Source organism: Gymnoscopelus braueri, assembly GCF_963280865.1.
Source record: "Gymnoscopelus braueri genome assembly, chromosome: 16".
NCBI classification, from domain to species: domain Eukaryota; kingdom Metazoa; phylum Chordata; class Actinopteri; order Myctophiformes; family Myctophidae; genus Gymnoscopelus; species Gymnoscopelus braueri.
This window is the reverse complement of record NC_137616.1, coordinates 39376718-39404129: the sequence shown is the minus strand read 5'-3', so window position 1 is coordinate 39404129 and position 27412 is coordinate 39376718. Positions and strand designations below refer to the sequence as shown.

The following is a 27412-nucleotide window of genomic DNA, read 5'->3' as shown; positions in this document are numbered from 1 at the left end:
TTGAAAATAGATTATCTGCAAGCTCACGACAAGTTGCGATGTGAGATTTTCGCTCATCGTGCAACGTCAACTGTAAATTGAGATTATGGCATCCAATTAAGATAATATGTGAAAAATACCATCAAGTTTGTTTTATTTGAATGATTCATTATCCTTATCAGCTATATAAGCAGTTCTTTATTTTACCGCTCCTAATAGAATGGGGGGTGGGGAGGTGACAATGAAATGAAAATAGAAGTTAAACAATTGGTTCAGCAAAAAATTAAGGAATCATACATTTTAATTAGGTGCAATGTGATCTTTAAAAATCAATCTGGCTCCCCCTGGGATAATACTTTAATAATAAGTTGTTTACTGTGACATCATCAGTAGACTGTATCATTATGTCAGAAGTTCTCTTGCATCTCCAAGGTGACATGAATGCAAAATGCCTTAACAGGAAAGATTCATTTGGCTTTGCCCTGCAAATTGTCCAAAAATCTTTAGTGCCAAAAAACTGACTCCATTCAGATGGGTAGATCTGGTCCAATTGGAGTTCAGCACTCCACGTTTGTGTGAACCATGTAGAAACCACTAAACGATTGCATATTTCTTTGTAGCACAACAAAATGTCAGCAACTTCAAACAAATATAAGGCTTGAAATAAAAGCTAGTAGTAGTAGCAATAACAACGTTACAGTAAGTGTATTTAGTGGTTCTCAGCATCTCTGTACTCTTCCATTGACCTCTAGTTCTTCATATTGTTTTCTTTTTCTCGCCCATGTTCTCTCCTTTGGTGCATCCTATACCTTCACAAGTTCACATCTATCTACTGCCTTATAACCTGTTGTTCTCACCTCTCAGTGAGCTAAATGTAGCATCAGGTGGGTTCAGTGGTCTCCATGGCTGCTGTATTTGATTTGGTCTTATCTGTCTCATTTCTTCTCTGCCAATTACTGACTGATGGTCGACATTTCTATAGCTCCTTTATCCAAAGAGTGTTACGATGTGTGTGTCTCTCATTCACACACAGTAGGCCTATGACAGAGGTAACCATAAAGGCACCAATTTGGTCATCAGGAGTAGTTAAGGGGTTCAGTGTTTCACTCAAGGACATCATGACACAATGCCAAGAGGAGCCGGGGATTGAACTGGGAACCTTCTGGTTACCAGACGGGGCGCTGTAGCTCCTGAGCCACTGCTCTCCACGACCATCAATGTCCTGTTATTATAGCCTGCCTAAAAACCTCTAGACCTGGCTCATCCCCATAGGCCCAAAGGGTGTCATCATATGACATCCAATGTGAGGACTAGATATTTCTACTGACTGCTGGGCCTGCTGGGCCACCAGTACCTACACATTGCACGTTCTGTGCATCTACTTGTCCTGTATCACACACACACACGCACGCACGCACGCACGCACGCACACACACACACACACACACACACACACACACACACACACACACACACACACACACACACACACACACACACACACACACACACACACACACACACACACAATCTCTCTCTCTCTCTCTCTCTCTCTCTCTCTCTCTCTCTCTCTCTCTCTCTCTCTCTCTCTCTCTCTCTCATCCATCCATCCATTCCATGACCAGTCCGTCCGTCCGTCCGTCCGTCCGTCCGTCCATCCATTCATCATCATCATTCAGGATGTTTTTGCATATTTTGTTTTGTTTGTCATTAAATGTTTCGATGAATTGAATACACAGGACCCCAATGGAAACAAGCCATAGTGCTTTCTTGGGTTTATCCTTTTAGCATCTTTGTGTATGAAACTGTACCTCTGTGCTTTTTTTGCAAACTGTTAATCAAGTATTCAATCAATCAATCAATCAATCAATTCATCCATCAGCATGTTATCCTGTAGAGGGCAGCACTGAGCGCCTTATATGCCGTTAACAGTATAAACAGGAGGCAGAAGAAGCAGCAGCAGCAGGAAGTGTAACTCTCCGTGTCCTCAGCTGTCCTTGTGAAGATGTTCAGACATTTACTAGTAAGATAAACCTTTTATTTCGAGCTCAATGCTATACTTAGGTGGTGTTAACGAGAGCAGCTACTTAAATAACCGTTTTAAGTATCACTCAATGAATGGAAATAGGATTCTAGAGCCGTCTTTCTAGTATGTTCTACTGTTGTGGTTGAGATTATCGGGGTCAAACCAGGACAAGTTTCCACCAGTGTTGCCATGTCCGCTTATTATAAGCGCTTTAGGGCTTGTTTTTCCTGTAAAGTCGCTTGTAAATATTTGTTAGTTGCGTTTTTTTGGGCTTGTTTTCTAAAAGGTTGTTGCTTATCTGGGCTTATTTTCTAATGTTGTTTAAACAAAAACATTTTCATGTCAAGGACCCCCACAATTAATATGTATTTGTGCCAAGGACCCTAGGATAAGAATAATTCCTTTTAACAGGTCGTTCATGAAAGTCCTTGCGGTCTTGTTTCCAATGAGAACCTGTGAGCAATTGGGGTTAAGAGTCTTGCTCAGGGACAAATTTCATATCATCGGCACATATGCTGGGATAGCCTGGAATCGAACCTGGGGCAACCAGGGCCAGCTGGTTCCCTAGGCGGGCTCACTAACCACTCAGCTATGGCCGCCCTCATACAAGATGTATGTTGTTAAAGGAGTCGTTTGCCCTAAACATGACTTATTTTCTATCAATTACACACCCGATGAAGCCTTGAATTCATGGAGATTTTTTAGTTTTTGTTGCATTCCTAAAGCAATAATTTGATGACCGGCGGAGACCGATGATCATCAAATTATTGGCGAAATGCGACAACAACAAAAAAACAAAATGAATTCAAGGCTTCATGGGGTGTGTAATTGATAGAAAATCATTTTTTTTTTTGGGTGAACTACTCATGCCTAAAAAATATTCCACATTTTTCAGATTTTTTTGGGAAAATATAGATAAAATAGCAGAAATGCAAGCTCACAGCGCGATGCGAGCTTGTAGATCGGCTATTTTCAATTAGACGATGTATACAGTATACTATAGGTTTAAAGTGCTCATGTGGCCTAGTTGCTTCTTTTGGGCTTGTTTTCCTAGACTTGGTTGCTTATTTCTCTCTCAAACTCTGGCAACACTGGTTTCCACAGACAGGCGAGACTGCGATTAAATTCATTGATATCCTAGCCTCCCAGACGGCTTCACTGGGCATTTCTGTTGTTTGTAGCCAAGAAACACACTGTACGTGATACAATAGTTGAAACATAGGTTTGTTTTTAATGTTAATATTATTTTGTATTTCTGTGTCGTTTCGCAGTCTCTCCAGCAGGTGTCGCGGCGGACCATCGCCAGCACCGCGCGCCGCCAGGTTGAAAACAAGGTCCCCCAGAAACAGAAATTCTTCCAGGTAAAACAATACTCACTCACTCACTCACAGAGAGAGAGAGATGGTTGGTCATTAGTATAATATGTAAGAAAAAACAGAAAGAGCGACTCTTTGTCAGGTGACTGAGAATGTCATTGCAGGATGTGATCAGCATGAACAATCCTTTGACAACTACATGAGAGGGGATGTTATAGTAGAGTTACAGTGGACAAACTCCTCATTACAAATATATAAATGTACATTTGAGACTTCAGTTGTGCAAAAACTACTATAGGCACTGATCTATAGCAATTCTTGGGAAAAACTGAGGTTTAGATTGGATGAGTCATGCTTCACCATATTCTCCACAAGGGGGCGACTCTACACCAAGGGAATGGTACAGGCCTGTATGCTTGACTTGTGACAGTGAGGGGGTCTGCTGGCTCTTTCATGTTGGGGGGGGGGGCATTTTTCTGGCATGGTATATGTCCTCCTTGTCCCTTAGCGCAGTGTTTCTCAATCTTTTTTGGCTTTAGTACCCCCTTTCCCTAAGGGAACGGTCTCTCAAAACCAATACAAAGTTAAAAAGTGATCACCTCTATCCTATGATGAAACACTTGTATGGGAGTGGTCTCTTCCAGCATGACACAGCCCTCATCCACAGTGCACGAGGTGTCACTGAATGATTTTCTGAGTATGACAATGATGTGAATCATATGCTATGGCCTTCGCTGCTCGCAGTCACCAGATTTCAACCCAATTGAGCAACATTACAAACAGGACAAACGTATCACAAAACAACAAATACAAACAAAAGACGAAATGACAGTGTGCGGTAGGTACAGTATGGAGTTATAGTGCTAGGCAGGCTATTCATAAAGTTTATTAATGGGTTAGAGGTTTTGTGGAATCACTCTGTGGGGCAATTGAAAGTAAATCTGATTTTTCTTTCCAGTTTTATATTCCGCATCACATCTTCAATCCACTGGCTGTGCAATGGAGGTGTTTCATCCTTCCATTTAAATAAATTTGGCGTCTAGCCAACAATGCGGAGAAAGCAATAACTTTCTGCACGTGATCAGGTGGTTTCACCCCAACTGACAGTACACCAAAGATAGCAATCATGGGCGAGGGCATAATATTCCAAGCATAGGCCTTAGAAATTGTGTCACAAAAAAATGTCCAGAAATTGACAAGTGCTGGACAAGACCAAAACATGTGGAAGATCTGGGGTCTGTTTGCATCTGTCACATAGAGGACAACATTTTTGATATTCTTGCAAGTTTAGCTTTTGAAAGATGCAGCACTTTGAACTGTATCAATGCATGCTTTGAGCGTATATATATATATATATATATATATATATATATATATATATATATATATATATATATATATATATATATGAAGAATGAAACCTATACATATCCCATATCCCATTCCTCATCTGATAATGGGGCCCCTAGATCATCTTCCCAATGCTTTCTAATATGAGATGTAGAAGGATTGCACCTATGGAAGATTTTGGACCAACAGCGCTCGCCACCACCATAACTCAAAACACCAAATGAGGGAATACATTTTAGAATGGTGTTCCATATCTACAATAGAGTTCTACAGACTGGTACAATCTATGCCACAGTGCATTGAAGCCACTTGGCGGCCCCACACCTTATGAGAACATTAGATTGTTTTTCTTTAATTTGTCACCCATCTATGCTGTAAATACTTGACCTTAAGGTGCAATTAAGTAACCTACTCTTGTATACTGCCCTGCAGAGCCAAAGTGCAGTAACTATGTTTTTGGGGACACTTAACTCATTTATTTGTCTCAAAGGTCAGCCTTCATGATATAATTAACATTAACATCTCATGTATGGACAGATCTACAATTAGTGCAATATCACTATATATCGATAGCCCCCTTTGACTGGCCAGTTGAAACACTTTGAAGCCTTTTATTATCGGTTTGATTATTTGCATGGTACCTGCACTTTGTTTTTGTAGGGCAGTATAAAGTCCAGTTGTTTTTGTAGTCTAAAATATTGTAGTGAATGGTCTAAATGTCTATGTCTGCTGCTGTTCAGGTTCCTCCCATGAAGATGAACTTCAGTTATCAGTTATTTTAGCATCAAAGATAAGTAGCTCGGATGTTTCACAGCATCAACCGGGTGGATACTAACTATGCATGCTAAGAGTGAGCAATTAATTCATTATTGCTTTTACAAAGAGTGAATCAATGGATCTGTCTTCCTTCATCATTAGTATGTGCTACAGACAGTACCTTATCATTGTACTGGGGGGGGGCAACCAGGATTGGAAATCCACCATCAGTATATGTGGCTGCTAATGCCTTCCAAAATGCACCAACCACTTAAGCTATTTTGCCAGGTAAACCATGGTTGGTTACCTGCAAATCTGGTTGGTTTGGATTAGACACTTTTTGTACTCTTTTACAAGCCATGGGTATGTTGGGTATGTGCCAAAGTAACTGTTTGGGGAGAGTAATTTAACAACCATACACAAAATATACCAATATTTTTCTTGTGGCTGGTATTGATAACCGCTTAAATTATACTTTATTTGGAGTCAACATATCTGAATCATGCATGGTTGTTGCTATTCATAAGATGATATTATTGTTCCATTACTGTCAATGTCCCTGAGCTCTTTGTTTTGCTTTTGAACAGGAGGACAATGGAATGCCGGTCCATTTGAAAGGAGGGAGTGGGGATGCACTGCTTTACAGGGCAACGATGGCTCTCACTATCGGGGGTGAGTTTATTTGAGCTTTTCGCCCAACATCACAGATGTCTTCACGGTAGATGTCTTCACAAATCCAGTACATGGGCCCAAGGAATTCTTAATCGAAACTGACATGCATAATTCATTAATTTTTAATCGACAGAAAGGGACCCAAGGACAATCAGACCTGGTCTGAAACAGACCGTTAGTCATGTTAAAAGCTAGCCGGTAGCTCATATTATTGCTCGTAACATTGTAATTTACTATAGTCTTGTGAGGAACAAACTATTTAAATAATTGCTAAAATGACTGGCCTAATGTCAGGATAAATGGATAAATAATGCTTTGATGAGAACTTGGACATGATATTTTATTGGGTATTTGGCTTTGGAAACCATGCAAACAACAAAGCCTACAATGTCTCACGTTCATTCATTGTTGAGCAAACGTCGCTATCTTTGAAGAAAGATGCTAAAGCATTTAAGAACTAGGTGGCAGTAGTTTAAATGCTTGGACTTAGCACTGCCACACGACTGCATGTCAGTTGTGATTGATTGAATATCAGCAAGACTTGTGGATATTGGAGTAGACAAGTGTGTGCCCGATGGGTGTGGCCACAATGCCTGCTATCAGAATATAGAGATATTTAACACTTAAAATAAATAATAATCACTTACATCAGCTTCATCTGTTCAAATGCCACCTGGCTCCTGTCACTTCCCGTACAGCTGGTGTAATTGGCCAATATAGTGATTGTAATTGTCATTTCTTTGCAGGAGCTGGATATGTGGTGTATGAACTGTTGAAGGCTGCGTTCCCACAGAAGAAAGAATAGAGGATCAACCACCAAGGATGTTTACCTGTGTTTATACACCAGCACACTGCTGGTTATTGTAAAAAGGTCTATGTCACAAATTATGGGATTTTGTCTCCTGTCGCAATGGGATTTTGTTTTCATGTTTATGGGATCAATATTTATTTCTTGTACTCTGTATACCTGAGGACCAATAAAAATGCCTCTCATCACAAAGTCTTGTTTTATGTTGAACTAATGCGTTTGATGTCTGAACATGCCATCAAATGCAATTGTCACAATCAGGTCACAATCAGGTATACGTCCTTTCCAGTAGCTTACATGACACAGTTTCTGCCAGTAGTTCAGATAAGAAGTGTGGTTCTGATGACTTATGAAAAACAATGTTGTCTGAGAGTGTCATTCCATAGTAGCCTTTCCCAAAATGTGAACAAGGGAAAAGTATGAGAACATATTTTACCCCAATAAGTTCTCATAAGACTAAGACTGTCATGTCTCCAACATTCAGTAGAATTGGTTATGTGTTTTGAACAAAGTTATAGCCTTGCTGGCTGACAGAACATTTGCAATATACCTAAGACCAAATGGGAAGACATTCATGAAAATTATTGGTCTTTTTTTATTTGAGTTTAAACTAACCATAACATTTTTCCACAATAAGGCATACATAGGCCTACCCTGTACATCCTGACTATGCAAATAGAACCAAATACTGTTGCTCTGCTTTATGCTTAGTTGTGCACAGGACGTCGCACACAGAAAATAGCCATTCCCTCAAGTTCCTAATCTCCGGCTCCGGAGACGCTGGTTACTTGAGAGACTTTGGCGTGTTTTTCCCCTGGAGTCTGGGGGGGAAAACTGGCCAAGTTTTCGCATGTACCCAGTTATCCGGTTACAGCCTATTTAATTAATTTGTTCTCATAAGGGAAAAAAATGTTAAATGTTGCCTTTTTTATTTTAAAAACATTTCATTGCCCCATTCATAGCCTTCCCTCCAGCACTAATACAAGTTCATTATTTTTCTCTCTTTGTCTTTTGTTCTCTCAAATCATCATACCCTAAGTTATTTTCCATAAAGGAAAATAAATAATAATATATAACGGTATATAATAACAAATTCACAGTTATATAATACATTCAAGTGTTTTGCATGACCATGGTGAGCATCTTCACCAATTCATACATACCATTATTTTTCGACATTTCATACTGTTTATTGACAAATGTTGCCTTGAGAGGAAGAGACAAGAAAAGTGACAAACTGCAATTAAAAAAGGATGTATAAAAAATAACATGAGACTTAAAGCCAGGGGCAAAAGAAACTTAGAAACCTTGCTACTGATGCGCATCATTACACATTTAGGCCCTTGCCACTAGAGAGCGCTGTTTTCAAACAAACCAAACTGTCCTTTTAAGAACCATTATCCCGTGATACGGATTCTCTGTGCCACATGAAATCAATTACACCACAACAATAGATCCCACTGAAAACAGGCATAATAACGCTGTTACAAATATTTCCTGGCAGACTACAATTATAAACTCGCTATTTTCCAGTTCACGGACAAACAAAAATGACACGGCACAATAGGGTCGCAAGGTGAAATCAAACTTGTGAATGTGTAACATTCTGTAAATCAACCGGCTTCAAAGTGAGAACTTGGAACATCTAATCTAATGGATATGATGATTTTCCCATTGATTCACATAAAAAGTGTAAGCCTAATAACCAGTGAGCTAAACACACCTCCCGCTTCCCGAAAGCAGAACTTATGTCTCCTTTTTTTTTGTTACTGAAACACTCAGGAGCCCATCACCCCAATGGAATGCAGAGAACTATGTAAAAGTTTCCGAATGTGTCTCCCCACCACTTTCACAGAGCTACACATCATTTGGTTTTCTGGCTGTCGTAAGCGCGCACACACAGTACAATCCATGGAGCTCTGGGAGAGTGCAAATGGAACCAAAATGGTTCCATTCAGTGAGTGGTGGAAAAAGTACTCACCTTTTTTACTTGAGTAAAAGTATCAATAGGCCTACCACCCACAATGTAGAAATAAGTAAAAGTCTGGTATTCAGAATTCAGAATTATAATCAAAATATACTTAAAAGTACCAAAATAAAAGTAGGCCTACCCATTATGCAGAATGTCCCATTTCAAGTTTTCAAAATGTATAAACATCTTTTGAAAATAGCAGATCTACAAGCTCACAATGTGCATCGTGAGCTTGTGTAGATCTGCTATTTTCAAATAGCCAGAGTTTAAATATAGGACTGAAGTGATTTAATGTATGTTTTGTAATAATAATACAAATCCTCAAAGTAACTTGTAACTAAAGTTTTCAATTAATTGTAGATGAGTAAAAAGTATAACATTGCCTCTGAGATGTAGTGGAGTAGAAGTAAAAAAGTATTGAAAATTGGAAATACTACAGTAAAGCAAAAGCATCCCCAAAAATTACAGCACTTGAGTAAATGTACTTAGTTACTTTCCACCACTGTAACAAATGGACCCAAAAAATGGTTCCATGAATACACTCACAGAGTTCAATTAGCACTGAGGGCTTGTCAGTGTGCGGCGGGTGAAGGCAGCGCAGGGAGCAGCCCCCTATTAAGTAGCAGATTGTTGAAGGGATTCTTCCCACTTGGAAAGAGGCTGGCCGACTCGCCTGGGAACAGCAGCACCAGTTGAGCTCACACTTTCCCACTGACTGGACCATCTAATCCTCATCCCGTGATAAACTGACATCGTTTTCACAGACGGGGTAACCTACAAAACTGCTTTTAAAAAAAACTAAAAAAAACTATTGATTACACTCAACAACACTGCTAATAGGTCAGTTTTGCATGTTTTCTTTTTTTCTCCATTTTTGGGCACGTGCTTTCCAGAATTGATTGTAGGATATGATAGCCTATATTGCGAGGAGATTTATTTCTTGACGTTTTTAAAGGGCATTTCACTGTCAAAGTGTTCAATTATTTAATGTGTCCTGCACTTATTGTACATGATTTGTCGCGATAATTGAATGCGAGTACATTCTTTATTGGCAGTGCCGTGCGTAATTGCGCACAGCGCCAGCATTTGGGTGTCAAGGTTATTCTAAAGCTTTCTGGAGATTTTAATCTCAAAATGTGATTTGACTCCAAAAGTTTGCTACGCTAGAAGCTTTATATGCTAGTAAATGAATTTAATTTTTGATTTTTAATAAATAAGTAATTATAAGTAAATAACTTTGAAACAACTTTGATTGTCAATTTAGGCTATAGCTGTTTGAAGTGAACTGTTGTGATTTTTTTTTTGACAGTGCGCTTTCATATTTTCATTCACTGGTGAATTTGTAGGTTATGTGGGATGCATTGTTTTTGATAAGGCAGGAGGACGTGTGCCAATATACCGTGGCTATTTATTTCAATCAGTTTTCCATGCCATGAAACTGATTGAAATAAATAGCCACAGTATAGCTGTTGACCATACGTTGTTGTTTTTTTATGCTGGATTTATCAGTCAATTTGATCATTAGGCTAAGAATGACACACCTTTTCCACGAATGTCCTCAAAAATGTGTTTGTTAATTTATCCATTTGTAAGTGTACAAATGGAACACTTTCAGAGCTAAATACAAGATCATAGGCTATATATCCAGGCGTAATTGCTCATATTGTCGTCGCCAGGTTCATTCATGCACTGCTGAGAAGCAGAGAGTTAAAACATGAAGATAAGGCTGATGTCTCCGGCAGCAGCTGCTCTCCTCGCAGTGCTGCTCGTCTCCTCCGCTCAGGCCCAGGAAACAGGTAAAGTTCATCTTTATTCACTCTCTCCATCTCTCCTCTCTCTCTATAGCACTGTTTCCCAAGCAGTGGATCGGGACCCATTTGTGGGTCGCGGACCGATTTTTGTGGGTCGGGAGTAAATATTTACCCCTTTTCAAAAATGTATCAAAATATTCGGTTTAAAATAAAAAATAAAATGATTTTCATAAATACAATTAAAAACACATTTTTTAAAAAATCCATAAATTCCACAAATTTAACTTTTAAGAAGTAGTGAAAATTAGCAGATCTACAAGTTGTGAGCTTGTAGATCTGCTAGTTTCACTAATAGGTTGGGTCCCGGGGAGACATCAAATTTGTCTTTTGGGTCTCGAGCTAAAAAGTTTGGGAACCACTGCTCTAGCCTTCCTCTCTCTCTATTCTCTCATTGCAGCAGTTTGACCAAACCACTCCCAGTGCTACTTGGTGTGGTGTGCGATTGTAAGCTTGCCAATGTTAGGTGATGTGAATAAAAAGTCAAAAGAATGAAAAATGTGTTTTTGGAGTTTGTTTAAAATGCTGCATAATATTATGTTGGACTTGGAAGTTGTATTTTCTTTTGATAATTCGGTGTGCCTGTTAAAAACAGTCGGAGTTAATTGTCAATTGAAAAAGCGAGTTTGTAATTATTACCAAATATTTGGTCTGAAAGAATGTCCTAGAAAAAACTGGAGTGAATGATGAATTGAGATCTCTCTTCAGGGCCATAGGGGGGAAACAGATAGCTAGAAAGATGAAAGACTAACGATATAGTCATCGGTTGGAAGGACATCCATCCAGGGATAGGTAGCTGCCGTTTATTTCTCTTACACTAGGAGGGGCTCACCATCTGCCAACAGAACAGACAAGCCCAGAAGATTCCAGTGGAGTGGACGATATTATAGAACATTTCTTCTTTTTTCCCCCATTTTTTCTGAGAGAGAGAGAGAGAGAGAGAGAGAGAGAGAGAGAGAAAGAATGAGAAAGAATGAGAATGGTGGCCAAGTTTCCCTCCTTTGTCCTTTTTCTCCTTGATGGAACGGAAAGACAAAATATGACTTTCACATTATTTTCCAGAGAGGTTTGAGACGTTAGACAGAGAAAATGTGGTCCAGTGAGCCTTCTGCGGATACATTCTGTCAGAGTCCAAAACCTCAGAATAAACCCCTCAGAAATAAAATACATGTCGTCATGCAGTGTCTCGTTTCTAGTTGCATAGCTACCATCCGCCCTAATGACCCCCTTTAATGCCCACCACACGCCACAACCTGGCAGTGGTGTAAAGTAAGTGCATTTACTCAAGTACTGTACTTAAGTAAATTTTTTAACTTAAATGGAGTATTTCCAATTTTCAGTACTTTTACTTCTACTCCAATACATTTCAAAGACTTAATATTATATACTTTTACTCCACTACAATTATTTGAAAACTTTAGTTAGTTACTTTGTAGATTTTGATTATTATTACAAAACATACATTATCCACTTAAGCTCTGTATACATTTCGGCCATTTGAAAAAATATATATATATATTTGTAGGCCTATACATTTGAAAACGTGTGAAATGGGACATTCTGCATAATGAGTATATAGGCTACTTTCTACTTTTGCTACTTTAAGTACTTTTAATACTCACCTTTGAACTCTTACTCAAGTACATTTTGATTACCAAACAGAGTATTTCTACGTTGCAGTATTGATACTTTTACTTAAGTAAAATATTTGAGTACTTTTTCCACCACTGGCCACAACCTGGATGGCTGTTTGGAAAAGGTCAGGGGGAGTCAAACAAAGTGTCTGGAATGGCCTGACATGCTGTGACCACTGACCACTGTGACCAGACAAAAATATCAGTATCAGGGAGAAAACTGTAAATGTAGGCTATTTTAGTTGCCACATTCCAAACTCTTTTAAGTGGCTTTAGGGCAGAAATAATGGGTAACAGGATGGGTGGGCACTAGGGACATCTGGGCACCTCGATGTAAAAGTCCAAAATGTTAAAAAATGTAATGGTCGTAAGTAAAGTATACATGATTAGAACATGCTTAAACATTCGACTATAATTGCTACAAGTTAAGGATGAAAGGATAAAATAAAAATTAAGTCTGATAATGATGTACCTTGCATGTTCACATCATGTATACCGGTACTTTACATTATTTATTTATGTTTTAACATTTTGGACAAAATAGCCAATTTTACATCGAGGTGCCCAGATGTCCCTAGTGCCACCTATCCTGTATCCCAATGTATGTGATTGTCTATGAAGGTAAATAGATGGTTTATTTAATCATGCTGATGTGTTTTTCCTTTTTGGAGATATTGTTTGCGAGCGCGTAGGAAGGGTGTGTGTGTAATGTAAAATGAGTGTGTGACATGACAGTGTGTGAGTGGGCGCGTGCGCATCACGCGTGTTTGTGTGTGTGTGTGTGTGTGTGTGTGTGTGTGTGTGTGTGTGTGTGTGTGTGTGTGTGTGTGTGTGTGTGTGTGTGTGTGTGTGTGTGTGTTTGTGCGCGAGAGAGAGAGAGCGAGAGAGAAGAGAGAGAGAGAGAGAGAGAGAGAGAGAGAGAGAGAGAGAGAGAGAGAGACAGACAGACAGACAGACAGACAGACAGACAGACAGACAGACAGACAGACAGACAGACAGACAGACAGACAGACAGACAGACAGACAGACAGACAGACAGACAGATATTTTGATTGATTGATTGAATACTTTATTTAGAAAGACTTGGTAAAAGTACATGGAAGTACAAGTCACAATACAAGGTCCTCTAAAATGAGATCCCCCCGAAGAGAGAGATAGAGAGAGAGAGAGAGAGAGAGAGAGAGAGAGAGAGAGAGAGAGAGAGAGAGAGAGAGAGAGAGATAGAGAGAGAATGGGAGAGAGAGAGAGAGAGAGAGAGAGAGAGAGAGAGAGAGCTAGAGAAAGAGAGAGAGCGAGAGCGAGAGCGAGAGAGAGAACAAGCGCGAGCGCTAATGAGTAACAGCCTTGCGTGCACCAGCACCTGTGTCCATTCTCGCTGTGAATGTGTGTTTTCATTCTCGGTGTGTGCGTGCTCTTGCGCGGTGTGTGCCCCAATTCCTTCTTTATTATGTATTTTGACTTTTTTAAAAGTGGTAAAATGTGGGTAGTTTTGGCCATGAAAGACCAAATAGATCCATTTTGGAGAACAGAGCGGAGCCGACCACAGTCCATTGAGTTGATATGCCAGGTTGGTGGTTCTCCATTTTTGCTGTCGTCTGTACCCCCCACCCCACCTGCACCCACACTGACACCCCCCCCCCCCACTGACACCCCACCACACCCTCGGTCAAAGTTATATGGCTTTGCGACAATATTTTACAATGATATTCTTCATTACCATAATATAACCCTATACCCAGGGATTTGACTCTAAAGTTTCAGTATAGCTTATCTTCTATTATATTTGACAGCATCCTCTGAATCTTCTAGAGCAGTGGTTCTCAAACCTTTATAATTTCCAGGACCCCCCCATAACTCTGAGAATGTACGAATGGACCCAAATTAACTCCTAAGGGTCCATTTTGGTTCCATTTGTACACTCTCAGAGTTACAGACTTGTGAGGGTCCATTTGGCCCACTTTGAGAGCCACTGTTATAGAGTCACATAGACTATTAATACATGACCAATTACTGTATAGCTTAGCTAGCTAGCCTGCGTTACATTTAATTTACAGTGTCAACTATCAACTTTAATTGTGTTATGTAATGTTAGTAGCGCAAACGTGTACATACATTTACATTACACCCAGTCTAAATATATTTGTTGCATGCCCTTGCTACACAGTTATTCACAGATGTAGCTGTTTTATTTGCAGTTAGGCATAGACTTAATTATATAGTGATTTTCCAATAGGCTATTAGGTTATGCATGCAGATGCCGGTATGAGTCAGTGTCTCTTTCCTGAAGAATATCATTATAAAATGTTTCCTACATTGTCGTCCAATGTGTGTACATGGAGGCGTTTGTCCCTCGCAAACAAGTTGTTGCAAACAACTTTTCATGTACATGTGCATGTTGCTTAGTTTGTTAGTTCAGTGTCAATCTTGTTTTTAATTCAGTTTTTCTTCCTACCCTTTGATTCCCCCCCCCCCCCCCTTTCATTATTATTTTTTTCTTACGTCATGTAAACCAGTCAATCTCACCATATTGGCCAGGACCCTATATTTGTTTTGGGCCCGTTGGTGCCAATGCCCACATGAGAAGAGTTATAACATGTTTTAAAGAGCAAAGTGCCAAGGATCGGATTAAGTCAGGCTACTTTATTAAAACTGGGTCCTGTGCTAAAATAACCCCTGGTGAAGACGTTTTGTAAGAACTTTGTGAAACAAAAAAAGATCTACACATGTCCTGGATGCCGGCATTGTGTATTCTTTTATGAGGTTTGCAATGGATGGAAAGCGCTGAACTTGTGCAGTCAACAAAATAAGATCTTAGAGTCCTTATCCATTGTATAATCAACATCACGGGTTGTTGTTCGTCAATTCAGTGTCATGGACATTGGATTGACATATGGACTGCTATGTTAGCTGTTCCATGTTGTGTTTCCATGTACAGGGTGGGAATCATAACATTCTCTCAGTGACAGTAAGACCTCTTGTTCCATTTGACCAGCCTAATCAATTTCGGAACCTCTCTTAACCACTTGAACCCTAGCGTCCCTCTGGGCATTGTCATAGTAGGCGAACATTTGTGAACATTTGGACAAAAATAGCAGATCTACAAGCTCACAAAGCGTGGCGTTGCGATGAGTTGTGAGCTTGCAGATAGCCTGTTTTCGGCAAAGAGATTTTGAAACAAACGCTCCAAAATAGTGACGCCAGAGTTAATGTTGTTAATAATGATCGGTTACCTGTCACCATGGCTGGTAGAAAATGGAATACCACAGCAGAGAAGTGTATCAGAGTTTGGGTGATGGCTATAGTTATTTTTCCCATCCTGTTTGTGTTCACTAAATGTTCTGTCTTTTGGGCAGACAAGGTCGCCTCCCACTGACTGTGTTGCTTGAGTTGTTGACTGTGGCCACTGGTCACATACAGTTTGACAGCTCAAACGGATGTCATTTTCCCTCCAAAATGGCTTCTTCCTACATTATTAATATGCTTTGTTATGTTTACCTCTGTACCGTGCCTGTATGTTTTGCCCCAACAGTGAACGATCTAACTTCAATCCCTGAAGTGTTGATTGTTGGGAAATGCTACTTTGTCATACTTCATCTAAAATACACTCATTGCTCAACATCAACGATATTAACTTTGTTTCCCCTTTTCTATTCACAGTTGATCCGCCCTCAGATTTGAGGTTTAAGATTTTAAATGAGAACACAGTGCAAATGACATGGACAAGGCCCTATTCTAGGATAGAGGGCTACAGAATACAAGTTTCCTCAGACACAGGTGGGTAGTTGTTAGAACTACGGGTCCCAGCATGCCTGGACTGTAACATTACAAGTGTCGTTAACACGCAGAAATCACTTTCACTGACAACACTAGCCACACCCAGCCATTATCTAAAGATCCACACCACACATGAACACTTACCTCTGTAGGATTACATTCTTTTTAAAAGAATGAATGAATAAATAGAATAAACTTGCATCTGGATACATGTAATGGATAGGATGGAAAGGTATTCATAGATTTTCGTACCATTCTCTATCATTATTTTTTTTAAGTTTCTCTGTTTTGTACACTAAATGTATCAGTATTGTGTTGTTATTGTATATAAACTGTAATACTCAATATTTTGTACTTAAAACAAGTTTTCATTGTTGAATACACAACTTGATACACTATGATGAGGCTGTTGTAAAGTCATGTATAGTGGCCTATTGTGAATATCTATTACAACAGTTCCCTAATGTCTTCTTTGTACATGGTTGTAGCGGAACCGATAAAAGAATTTACACTCCCTGCCTCTGCGACGCAGACGTCAATCTCAGAGTTGACTCCAGATGTGGATTATGCAGTCACAATATCGGCATACAGTGGAGCGGAAGAGAGTCTACCCATATCTGGTCAGATCACAAGTGAGTCATGCTCCATTCTTACCGTAATGGATTTCTAGAGTTCCTCGATGGCATTGATAACTATGATGAACGGCTGAGTGGGAAATTACAAAAGGCTGGTAAACGTCTGTCTCAATCTGCCTCATGACTGACCAACAATGTGGAGATAGATCATCTACCTTACCATCTTGTGAGGCAGGAACCCAGCCAGTTTTTAGAGGTCCTGTTCTGTTCTAAAACCTTTGTCGATTGGTAAAATATTGAAAGTAGCCACTAGTCAGTGAAATTTGGGACATACCAGCAATTATGGTAGATTAAAAAGTATTTAATTTCATAATTTTTCAAAAAAAAGACTACACAGTAAAATAGTGTTAATTTATCCATTTGTAACTGAGTATAAAAAATTAACCAAATGGACCCTGACAGGTCAATTTGGTTACATCTGTATACTCTCAGAGTTCAATTGACACCCAGGATTGTACAGACAGGAAAGTACCATATTATGCTCTAATGTAATGAGAATACTTGCGGTAGGGGAGGTCTTCTTGGCATCATTACATACAGGACATGATTCTACAGAACCCGCACAGCCAAGTCGAGCTCTAGAGATTCACAAGGAATCTGGGAGAACCGATTACATCAGCCCATTAGTGTACGATTTGTTTTTGCTTGCTCATTGTATCCACAAAGGGGAAATTTTTCATAAGAAACTTCCTTGTAAAAGCCTAGGGCTTGTTCCAAAGTGATATAAAGTGATATAATCCACAGTGTGGTGGGAAATTGACACCCACTCACTCACACACACAAAAGAATTAGTCGTACATAAGCGCAACAAAACACCCTACGGCCTACGCTATGTTCTTAAAGAATTGTAGGGAAGTAAGACAAAGCACATTTAAGACTTTTTTTTAAAGGTTTCTTTGCGTTTAAAATATAGCACAAACTTCAGATAACAATTTATCTCATTTGCCATTTTGGAGATGGCTTGAAGTTATATTGTGTGATTATTTTAATTAATTTTTATATAATATTTCACTTGCATATTTTTCACAATAACCATTCCACGTAAATGTGTTTTTGACAACTTATCTACTATTTTTAGTCGCTCCCAACATTTAATAAACCGGAAATTTACCGGAAATGTATTTATTTGTGAATATTACCATTTCTGACAACGCTGTTTTGCATAGTATCCTCGTCGCTAGGACCCTGCAACATTCGTTTTGGAGGGGTACTTCTGTGGTTTTAAACAGTTGTGTAAATACCAGACCACATACACTACAGAACTGAATTCTGGGAATCGCAGTTCTAACAGACCATATAGGCAGACCAGAGGTTTTGCCAAAAAGACTACTAAAATGAAAGTTATGCTTTATGACTTTAAATAGTTACAGTTGGAAACTCAGATTGACTTCTGATTGTTTTTTTTTCATTGTTTTTCATTAATTGCTATTCCATTATTATTTCTTTTTAGTCCAGTCAAGTGGTGCCAGTGGAGCAGCACCCAGGAAACCACAGCTTACGGACTCAGTCAGTAAGTCACTGCATACAAATATGAATCTTGTGACACGGATGACCTCTCTCTCAAGGGTGGCCAAACTAAAGCAGAATCATGACATGTACATTGAGTTCTTCACGAAGACCTTCCCAGTTCATTCTAGATCTGTCTTGTTTACCATTGGGCTTGTTCCATGTGCTGTGTTAGGTCAGCAGCGAAGGGAGTTTCCACATATCCACATACAATACTCCATTGTATAGCAAAACATTCAAAAGTGAACTATATAACTCCCAAAGGCATTCAGTCATTAGTTTGGTTTGTTGCCTTCGATGCAGTCAGCCTGCCAGTCATGCCAGTCAGAGGGAGTTTTTCACATACTCTGTTGTAGGGCGTAGGGGGGGGGGGGGGGGGGGGGGCGTTGTAGGTGTAGAGGTAACAGCTGTATCGAGGCCTCTGGTGCTATGGAGCTAAAAGTGACCCAGCCCTGCAGTGCTGAGGGAAGTGGAAATCATTACGGAGCCCCTGATTTACAAGAGCTCTGCTGCTCGCCCAAGTCCAGTTCACACCAGCAACTTGGACTGTTAAACAGTAACTTGGTTCAAAGAATGATGCGTTTGAATACATAGTCAAGCTTGGAAACCACTACTGACTCGTATTGTGCTGAGAGGGATTATGAAGTACCAAGAGATAAACATGTTTCTACATCCAACAGAATTACGATATAACATTTCTGCTGCTTATGTCATGATCTCAGGGTGCCGTGTACTAAGTTGTTTGCCAATAGGATATGGATTGGTTTTCCATCATTCCTGGGTAGTATGTGAGTGCTAAGGGGGTAGTTCCCCTCACACATTATTATGCATTTTATAAATGAGGGGGGAAAACATGTTGGACCACAGTTTGCCTCAAGAGACAAATTTTACAGCTCACTTATAAATATACCTGACAGCAAACCTAGTGCTGTTTTCTTTGGCCAAAAAGATAATGCTTTGTTGGCTTGCAAGGCCATGGAAACGACAGGATCTCTCCAGAAGTTTTTCCTCAGGTCAAATCATTTACTGCTTCCATTGTTCCTGTAGCTCAATAAATACAGACATCTTCTGCATTGATCCTGCTTCATGCCTGTATAAACAGTGGTAGTCATTGTAGTAATCCCTCTTCACACATTTATCTTGCGCTGCCTCCGAAAGAGCCCACATCCCCTCACTTTGCGATGTGACTCTACACCATGATTGAGGGTGTTCCATAGCTGTCACTCGATAAGATCAAGTGCATGATTCACCCCTCCTCTCCCCCCTATCAGCAAGTCTGCACTGATGCCCACTTAACACATACAGTGCCAAGATCCCGTCTACACGTTCTTTCAAATCCATCGCTTGAGTGCCAGGATTCATAAGAGCCTGTTTACACGTTCTTTTGAATTTTCATTGTTTAATCTGTGATCGCACGGCTGTGTTTATTTCTCATCAACACTTTCGTTTTCCACTTACGTCACACTCACCCGGAGCCGGATGTAAAAAAAAAAAATCATTTCCGGGTCACGTTGTTTTTCTCCGGTGATTTTCGGCCAGAATAAGGAAAAACACGGTTTTTCACACGGTAGAAAAGACAAACGGACAGCTCAACTTCTATTTTCTTTGGTCCGGGTGACTAACAGCCATCGTCGTAGTGTATCACGTCGTTTTCAGGCCGATCAGCGGGCCGGGAATTGTCGAAAACGTCACATCCTTTGAATGACCGGATATGACGTGGGCCTGTTTGGGAGGGGGTGAGCGAGGTGATCAATGTTTGGATGTGCTGCTCTCTACTGGTGGAACAATCGTAGGTGCTTGACAACACAATCAGAGAATGTATTTGAATGAATAATTACAAAACAAAAAAATTAAAAAACACGCAAATTGCTGGCACAGGGGTGAGTACATTATGAATAAACTCTGGCAGTCAATGTGTTAAGAGTGAAGGTTTGAGGAATTAAAAATGGCGAATGGATTTAAGCCTTGCGGTCTTGCTTAAATGGTGGGGTAGTGCATTTTGAAGATGGGATTGCACTTCCTTCTTGTTGCAGGTAGGTAAGGCAACTTGGTGCTACTGTGCAGTGAGGGGACTTGAGTGACTCCATTTGCTTTCCCGAAAGGCAGATGCGTGACAGAGCACTGTGTTGGCCCTGCCTTAGGCAACATGAGATGCGACATGTTGTGAGCTTGTAGATCAGTAGAACTATTTATGCTTTTTGATTTACAATTAAGTGTATACTAGGGTGTATATGGGGTTCAAGGGCTGAAGAATATACAAACAAAGCAAAGTTCTCTTGTTTCCGTAGGTCAGGACTCTTCTAATAAATTTTTTAAGTACAAATATTTGCCTTTACATGATTGTGTAGATGATCTTAAATCTTGTTAATTTCTCTCTCTCTCTCCCCTCAATCTCTCCACTTATCTCTTTACTAGAGTGCAGCAAGCATTCAGACAAAAAAATGACTTATACATTGTCAACATCCATATATTCACCCTGCTTTTTCTTCCCCCTTCCTCTTTCCCAGAATGCTCGTTCAGTGCCATCGCCGACCTGGTGTTTTTGGTGGACGGCTCCTGGAGCGTCGGCAGAGACAACTTCAAGTACATCCGCAGTTTTATCTCAGCGGTGGCTGGTGCCTTCGAGGTCGGGGCGGACAAGGCCAGAGTGGGCGTGGTCCAGTACAGCAGCGACACCAGGGCAGAATTCAACCTGAACCAGCACGTGACGCGGGGCTCACTCCAGAAAGCCGTCAACAATCTGCCCTACAAGGGAGGCAACACCATGACTGGTACATTGTTAAAACAATACCTCCTCTTAGCTGTCCTGCCAATTTCTTTTACATGATTATGCATCTATAGTTATTACCCCAGTAATGACATAATGACCTACCTAAATAACATCTACATAATATGTAGCCTTGATTCGCAGACTGGGCATAAAATAATTATTTGGAACATCACTGCATGATGATGTAATCCATCTAGGTTCTTTGCCCGTGGCTGTTGGAGATTAAAAGGAAATTATGCCTTAGCAGATATTTAAGTCAAAAATTGTTACAAGACTATACCTCCAGAAAGGCATTTTTCACCACTATATTGCTGGTACAGGACATAATCTTCACTTACACAATAGATTTTTTAAAAGAGTGTTATAGTGGTGGAGTAGTGTAAAACGGTGTGATACATGGATATAATGATCATGGTCATGATGATGACCACAGTATCCCTAGTATGACCTTTGCATCCATAGTCCATGTGATGGTTACAACCCTAAAGCCGCAGTAGGACAGTAACGTCATTCACTGTGCTTACAGGTGATGCTCTTAACTTCCTGTTGAAGAACACCTTCTCTGAGGCTGCTGGTGCGAGGAAAGGCTTTCCCAAAGTGGCTGTGATCATCACCGACAGCAAGTCCCAGGACGAGGTGGGGAGTTATGCCAGGAAGCTGAAGAACATGGGCGTAGAGATCTTCGTCCTAGGTATGCAGAGCAAACTTTTATAAAACATACACTGTGGTAGTTTAACTCTGAGAGGGTGAGTCCTATTTGTTATCACAGTTTCACATTTCGTTGCTGTCGGGTGGAAACCTCATATGTCCAAACTGTTACTTTTCAGAATTCGAATGAAAGAATAGTAGATCAACAGCGTGTTTTGAGCTTGTAGATCGACTATTTTTGCGACTTTTGTGTGACGCTGTAATAAGGCATTAATTTACGGGGAAAAAACATTCAATATGGTGATAAGAGGTTTCTGCCTGACAGTGACGATTTGTAGTATGACTGAGTACATGCTAGCCTGGTAAACCCTCCCTCCGGAAATCTAATTTCTATTTGATTCCAGGAGTGAGTCTGGCCTGATAGCCCATTGTGGGGGGTTTCTAGTGGAATTACCAACTAACCGAGCCTATCAGCGTCGTCGCACATCGTTCTGTGATTGACAGCGGCAGTTGGCCAATCAGGTGGCGAGTTCGAGTGAGCCCAAAACACGAACGGCAGCCATCTTTTTCTTGTCCGCTATATTCTCCGCTATTTTTTTACTTCAAAAAGCTCTCTAACTTCTATTTTGAGGCACGGAATTTACTTATAAGAAATCGTTTGGATAGAATTTAGTTGTTTAACTTCATATATGTGGTCAATTAATCATGACAAAGCCTATTTAAAAATAAAAATTTAGAGAACCGGTAGGGGCGGGCAATGACACCCATGTATCCGAATAAGGCAACCCATTTTGGGCATTGGCCGTCTGAAAAGTACCGTTGCGTCACATTAGACTGGTGAACTGCTGATTGGCTGAAGGGGAAAAATTATCATTGGCTGAAGGGGTTGTCAGTCAACGTTATTACTCCCGCCCAACTCCAGCCCACAGCCAATATTGCAGAATGGGCTATCAGGCCAGACTCACTCCTGGAATCAAATAGAAATGAGATTTCCGGAGGGAGGGTTTACCAGGCTAAGTACATGCTGTCACTCTTTCCAAACAGAAAACAGAGTAGATATAAGAGCTGTCTTGCCAGCATTACAGTAAGCTGTGGAAGATAATACATGCCTTTTTCCAAACAATTTAAATTAGGCTATGAATGTAAAATATACAATTAAAGCTGCAATCCGGAACTTATTTTAATGAATAAAAGGTTATTTTTAACCAATCGACTGTATATGGTAGAGTATGTTACAGCTGCATTGGTTTCAGCTGGTCGACCCTGGTGTCAGGTAGGACCACCTACTGGTCGACAAGTAGTACTGCCTGTAGCTCATAAGCCCAATACCTCCCGTGGCCAAGCGAGGATTCCCTCTTGAAAGAACGGGAGAGATTTGGTCTCGGAAAACACGGGAAACCGGGGTTCGAATCCATGATAGACACGCAAGTCACGGATTGCAGCTTTAAGTTGCTTCATAAGTAACTGCTCTGGTAACAGAGTCAATAAGCAAAGAAAGGCGAGACGATTGTAAAACCTACTTGTCTTGAGTGGAATCAAATGGGTTTTGTTCTTAGCACACGTGCTGTCATATTTTCCAACCACAGAAGAATTACAGTGAAGACATGACCTTCAGTCAGTGAGCAGCAGTGAATCCAGCTGGATAATCTTAAATTGCAAACGTGGAAAAGAAGTGTTTAATTTCACGTCTTTATAGATCAACTCATTTTGCCCAGCGTTTACAGTGCTCAAACCTGAAGGAAAAAAATGCGGCATTTGAATCCTGACACTCACAATCATTTTCACATGTTGCCATTGACTTTAACAAGGATCGCTTCAAATTTACTGGTGTTGCCTGTTAACTTAAGAATGAGTAACCCCCCGTAATTTGGCAGGAAATCAGGACTGCAACGGTTATATGGAACATTTCACAATTTTTATAAGAGATTGTATACTGTAACTTTTACTTATTATTTTTTTGGTCCTTGTCCCATTTAGGGATCAAAGCGGCAGATGAGGAAGAGATGAAGGCTATGGCTTCCACCCCATACAGAACACACATCTATAATGTCGCTAACTTTGACCAGATTAACAAGATCCAGAAAGGCCTCATTACCCAAGTGTGCGCTGGTGTCGACGATCAACTCAACTCACTTGCCAGTGGAGAGGAAGGTTTGTTTGTTTGTTTGCTTATGTGTTCCAACATGTACAACATTTCCATTTAACTATTTAGCTGGTGTGTGACAGTGTTGTGTAGGGAAAATAACAGATCCACAACACATCACATTCGTTATTTTTGAAAATGTGTTTTACGGGATTGTGAGTGCATGCGTTTTAGCAGTGATGCCTGCAGTGGTTATCAAACCCATAACGCTATCCATGGCATTCACCTATCCACACTTACATAATGCGTGTTGAAAAAACACACAGAACATTAAAAAGAGGATATGTACTAGGACTAGTTTGTTTCATATACGTATCATAGGCTGATTTGGATGGTTGGTTAGTTGCTTTATTTGTACATGCAGGCAAATACATTTAAATGGCTATGATACTTTTAACAGACAAAATATCAAATAAAACGCCAAAAATTTACACACACCATCCATGCAAGAAGATTTGCTCTCACCATGGAAGGAAATTAGCTACTACCAAACATAAACGTGCAGGCATGGATGGATCGGTACCACCTGCCTTGTGTCAGTATACACTGTGTATCTCTTTCTGCGGTTTTGGCAGATATGCCTTGACACCAAAACGGTTGGCTACATACATTTTACTTGGTAAATAACGTGATTCTCATTGTGATTTTCACAGTCGTTGAGCCAGCTTCAAACCTCCAAGTCCTCGAGGTGGCCTCCAAGTCCATGCGAATCGTATGGGATCCTTCCATTGGAGATATATCTGGATACAAGCTGTCGCTGGTCCCTATGATGACGGGTAGTAAACAACAGGAGCTGTACACGGGCCACTCACAGACCGTGGCCCTGGTTAGGGACCTGGCTCCAGAAACAGAGTACCAGATCAGCCTGTTTGCCCTCAAAGGCCTGACCCCCAGCGATCCCATCACGGTTATGCAGAAGACTGCGCCGGTCAAAGTGAGCACGGGTGAGTACCACATCTCTAAAGGTTGAATTATTGACGACATGAGCAGGCACTCTGTACTGTGCTTATGGGATGATGATGAGGAAGATGATGATGAAATACACAGTAAAATCCTCAGTGTGAGAGTCTGAGAGCGTACAAATGTATGTGTCATTTGTACACTCTCATCAGAGTGTACAAATCAGTGATTCTTACTATTCCATGTAATTCCAGATTGTGCACTTGGAGTGGACGTGCAGGCTGATGTGGTGCTCCTGGTTGATGGCTCATACAGTATTGGTTTGGCTAACTTTGCCAAAGTACGGGCTTTCCTGGAGGTGCTGGTGAACACTTTCGACATCGGGGCGCACAAGATCCAGATTAGCTTGGTGCAGTACAGTCGGGACCCCCACACCGAGTTCCACCTGAACACCCACCATGACCTTGATGCTGTGGTCAAGGCTGTGAGGACATTCCCTTATCGAGGGGGCTCCACAAACACGGGCAGGGCCATGACTTATGTGAGGGAGAAGATCTTCCAGACTACCCGAGGGGCACGACCCAATGTCCCTCGCGTTACAATCCTGATCACTGATGGGAAATCCTCGGATGCCTTCAAAGAGCCAGCCACCAAGCTAAGGAATTCTGACGTGGAGATTTTTGCTGTTGGTGTCAAGGATGCTGTCCGATCTGAGCTGGAGTCCATTGCCAATGCCCCTAAGGAGACCCATGTGTACACTGTTGAGGATTTTGATGCGTTCCAGAGGATATCCAAGGAATTGACCCAGGCCATCTGCCTGAGGATTGAACAGGAGCTCCGCAACATCAACAAACGACGTGAGTAATATTATTAATACTAATCCTGTATGCAGATGATACTGAGCTTTTTGTATAGTTTTAAGCATCATTTAAAAAAAAGTCATTTACATTGTATAGACAAGAGCTGTAGACTTAACTAGACTTGAGTCAGGCTTGAGGTGCAAAAATCAGTACTTGCAGAGTGACATGGACACCTGCTGTGAAATTTGACTTATTTGCAACTTGACTGCTTAACTGTTTAAGACTCGGCTAGAGATTTGAAAGCACTGCTTTGCACACAGTCCTCCTTTTTGTAACATTTGGAGTAACCTTGGTGCATGTAACTGACTTGGCACTGTCAAACTGGCATGGATATTTGCTTATGAGGATGGTCAGAGCTTTGACATGAAACTTGGACTCGAATCAGACTTTGGTAATGAAAATCTGGACTTGTGACTTGACTTGGATTTGAATTAAAGGACTTGAGACTTGGCATGGACTTGCACAGAAAGTCTCTGTCAAGTACTGGTTACACTGCTGTAATATTCCTTTCCAAAAAAAGTTAATTTTTTTAGAGAAGCTATCTCACGTTAATCTCTCACAAAAAAAACTCCATTCTTCTCAAAAAGAATTGAGAATACTACCTCACACACATGCATGTCACTTTTTCAGAATTGTCTTCTTAAGCTTGACGTTTTTTCTTCTTCACAATGTGTTGCACACATGTCTGCCTTCTGATCTTTCAGGGCAGAGAGAGGTCTCACATGTGGAAATATCAGAAACGGGTCAAGTAGTAGTTGCAAATAATTATTAGCATTTGTTTTAATCCCCCCACAGTACCAGATGGGTGTGGTCTACCGTAGCAGGACACATCGGATGATGCCAGATAAATTGTCAATTGCTGCAAAATATTATAAATTGAGTCTCTGATACTTTAGTTTGTTTGTCTAAACTTTCTGGTAGTCATTACATGATCCTTTGTGGCAAACCCCACCCATCCGGCACTCACAACTATATAAAACAAACACGGAGAGTTACTTGCATGCTCTATTTGACCCACATCTGGTGAAATATAGTGCCTCACATTACTCACATTACTCATTTTGAATTACATTGCTGACAGGTATCCATTCCAGCTTAAGTCAGAAGTGTGACTCACACTAGATTAATTTATGAAATAATCCTCATATAATAAACAAAGACAACCATAGAGGAGGAAGGAAGAGTAGTTACTGTCTGGGGTGCTACTTAGAGTTCTGTGTCCCGCGATGACATGCAGTAGCCTATTACACTTTTACTGTGGTGTTGTGAAGGACACTGTTAGCCCAGGTCCCATGGAATCTTTCTAACCTTTCACCCCAATTGGTGCAGCTAATCACTGGCTACATGTGTGGTTTACTCTTCTCTGTTTAGTAGACAGTGGAGATAGGAAAGAGAGAGGGAATTGAACCCATGACTGTCAGTGCCCATGTCCAGCAACTGACAGAGCAGGATGCCTATACATTGGATGTACTGTAACTGGATGCTGCAACAACATTATCTTTTTGGCTGAAACTTGATACATTTAGCCTTGCCATAATTAAATTCATCTCAGGGCAGAGAGATAGCATCATGGTATACTGTACATGAAACAACATCAGCTATCTATATCTATGTCGACCAAAATGGTCCCACCCACCTGCAATTTTAGTGCAAATTCGTGTTTTTACATCTAAAGGATGATATGTTATTACAATGATGTATCATTGTCTTTAAATATCTTGAATTGTGATTAGTAATTCCCAGACTTTATTAAAACGAAAAAAAAACAATTAAATAGTGTTTTGCAAGAGGCTGGCTGTCTATAGGGTCAGTCTGTCTGTCTGTGGTTGTTGAGCTGCTGTAAGTAACCTCGCAA

At 40.5% G+C, this 27412-nt stretch overlaps 2 protein-coding genes across 4 annotated transcripts in view; both read left to right on the top strand.

Moving 5' to 3' along the window:
- Window positions 1–1913: 1913 nt before the first annotated feature.
- On the top strand, window positions 1914–7099 carry cox7a2b (cytochrome c oxidase subunit 7A2b). The gene is made up of 4 exons (XM_080453077.1): window positions 1914–2002; window positions 3277–3366; window positions 6015–6099; window positions 6846–7099. The coding sequence occupies exons 1-4, from the start codon at window positions 1985–1987 to the stop codon at window positions 6902–6904; spliced, it is 252 nt and encodes an 83-aa protein (XP_080309203.1). The 5' UTR covers window positions 1914–1984; the 3' UTR covers window positions 6905–7099.
- A 3454-nt stretch (window positions 7100–10553) lies between these two features.
- The window catches only part of col12a1b (collagen, type XII, alpha 1b), a 142302-nt gene continuing 125443 nt past the window's right edge, over window positions 10554–27412 (top strand). For all 3 annotated transcript variants that reach the window (XM_080453537.1, XM_080453536.1, XM_080453538.1), the window contains exons 1-9: window positions 10554–10675; window positions 15979–16095; window positions 16584–16727; window positions 18181–18240; window positions 20744–21007; window positions 21533–21697; window positions 23632–23805; window positions 24451–24741; window positions 24952–25554. In XM_080453537.1, coding sequence (XP_080309663.1) covers window positions 10594–10675; window positions 15979–16095; window positions 16584–16727; window positions 18181–18240; window positions 20744–21007; window positions 21533–21697; window positions 23632–23805; window positions 24451–24741; window positions 24952–25554 — 1900 coding nt within the window. In that variant the 5' untranslated portion in view covers window positions 10554–10593. The remainder of the gene's footprint in view (window positions 10676–15978; window positions 16096–16583; window positions 16728–18180; window positions 18241–20743; window positions 21008–21532; window positions 21698–23631; window positions 23806–24450; window positions 24742–24951; window positions 25555–27412) is intronic.

Coding starts and splice junctions, on each gene's coding strand:
- cox7a2b (XM_080453077.1), top strand. Junction 3,367..6,014: donor AGAAACAGAAATTCTTCCAG/GTAAAACAATAC, acceptor GCTTTTGAACAG/GAGGACAATGGAATGCCGGT. Junction 6,100..6,845: donor GATGGCTCTCACTATCGGGG/GTGAGTTTATTT, acceptor ATTTCTTTGCAG/GAGCTGGATATGTGGTGTAT.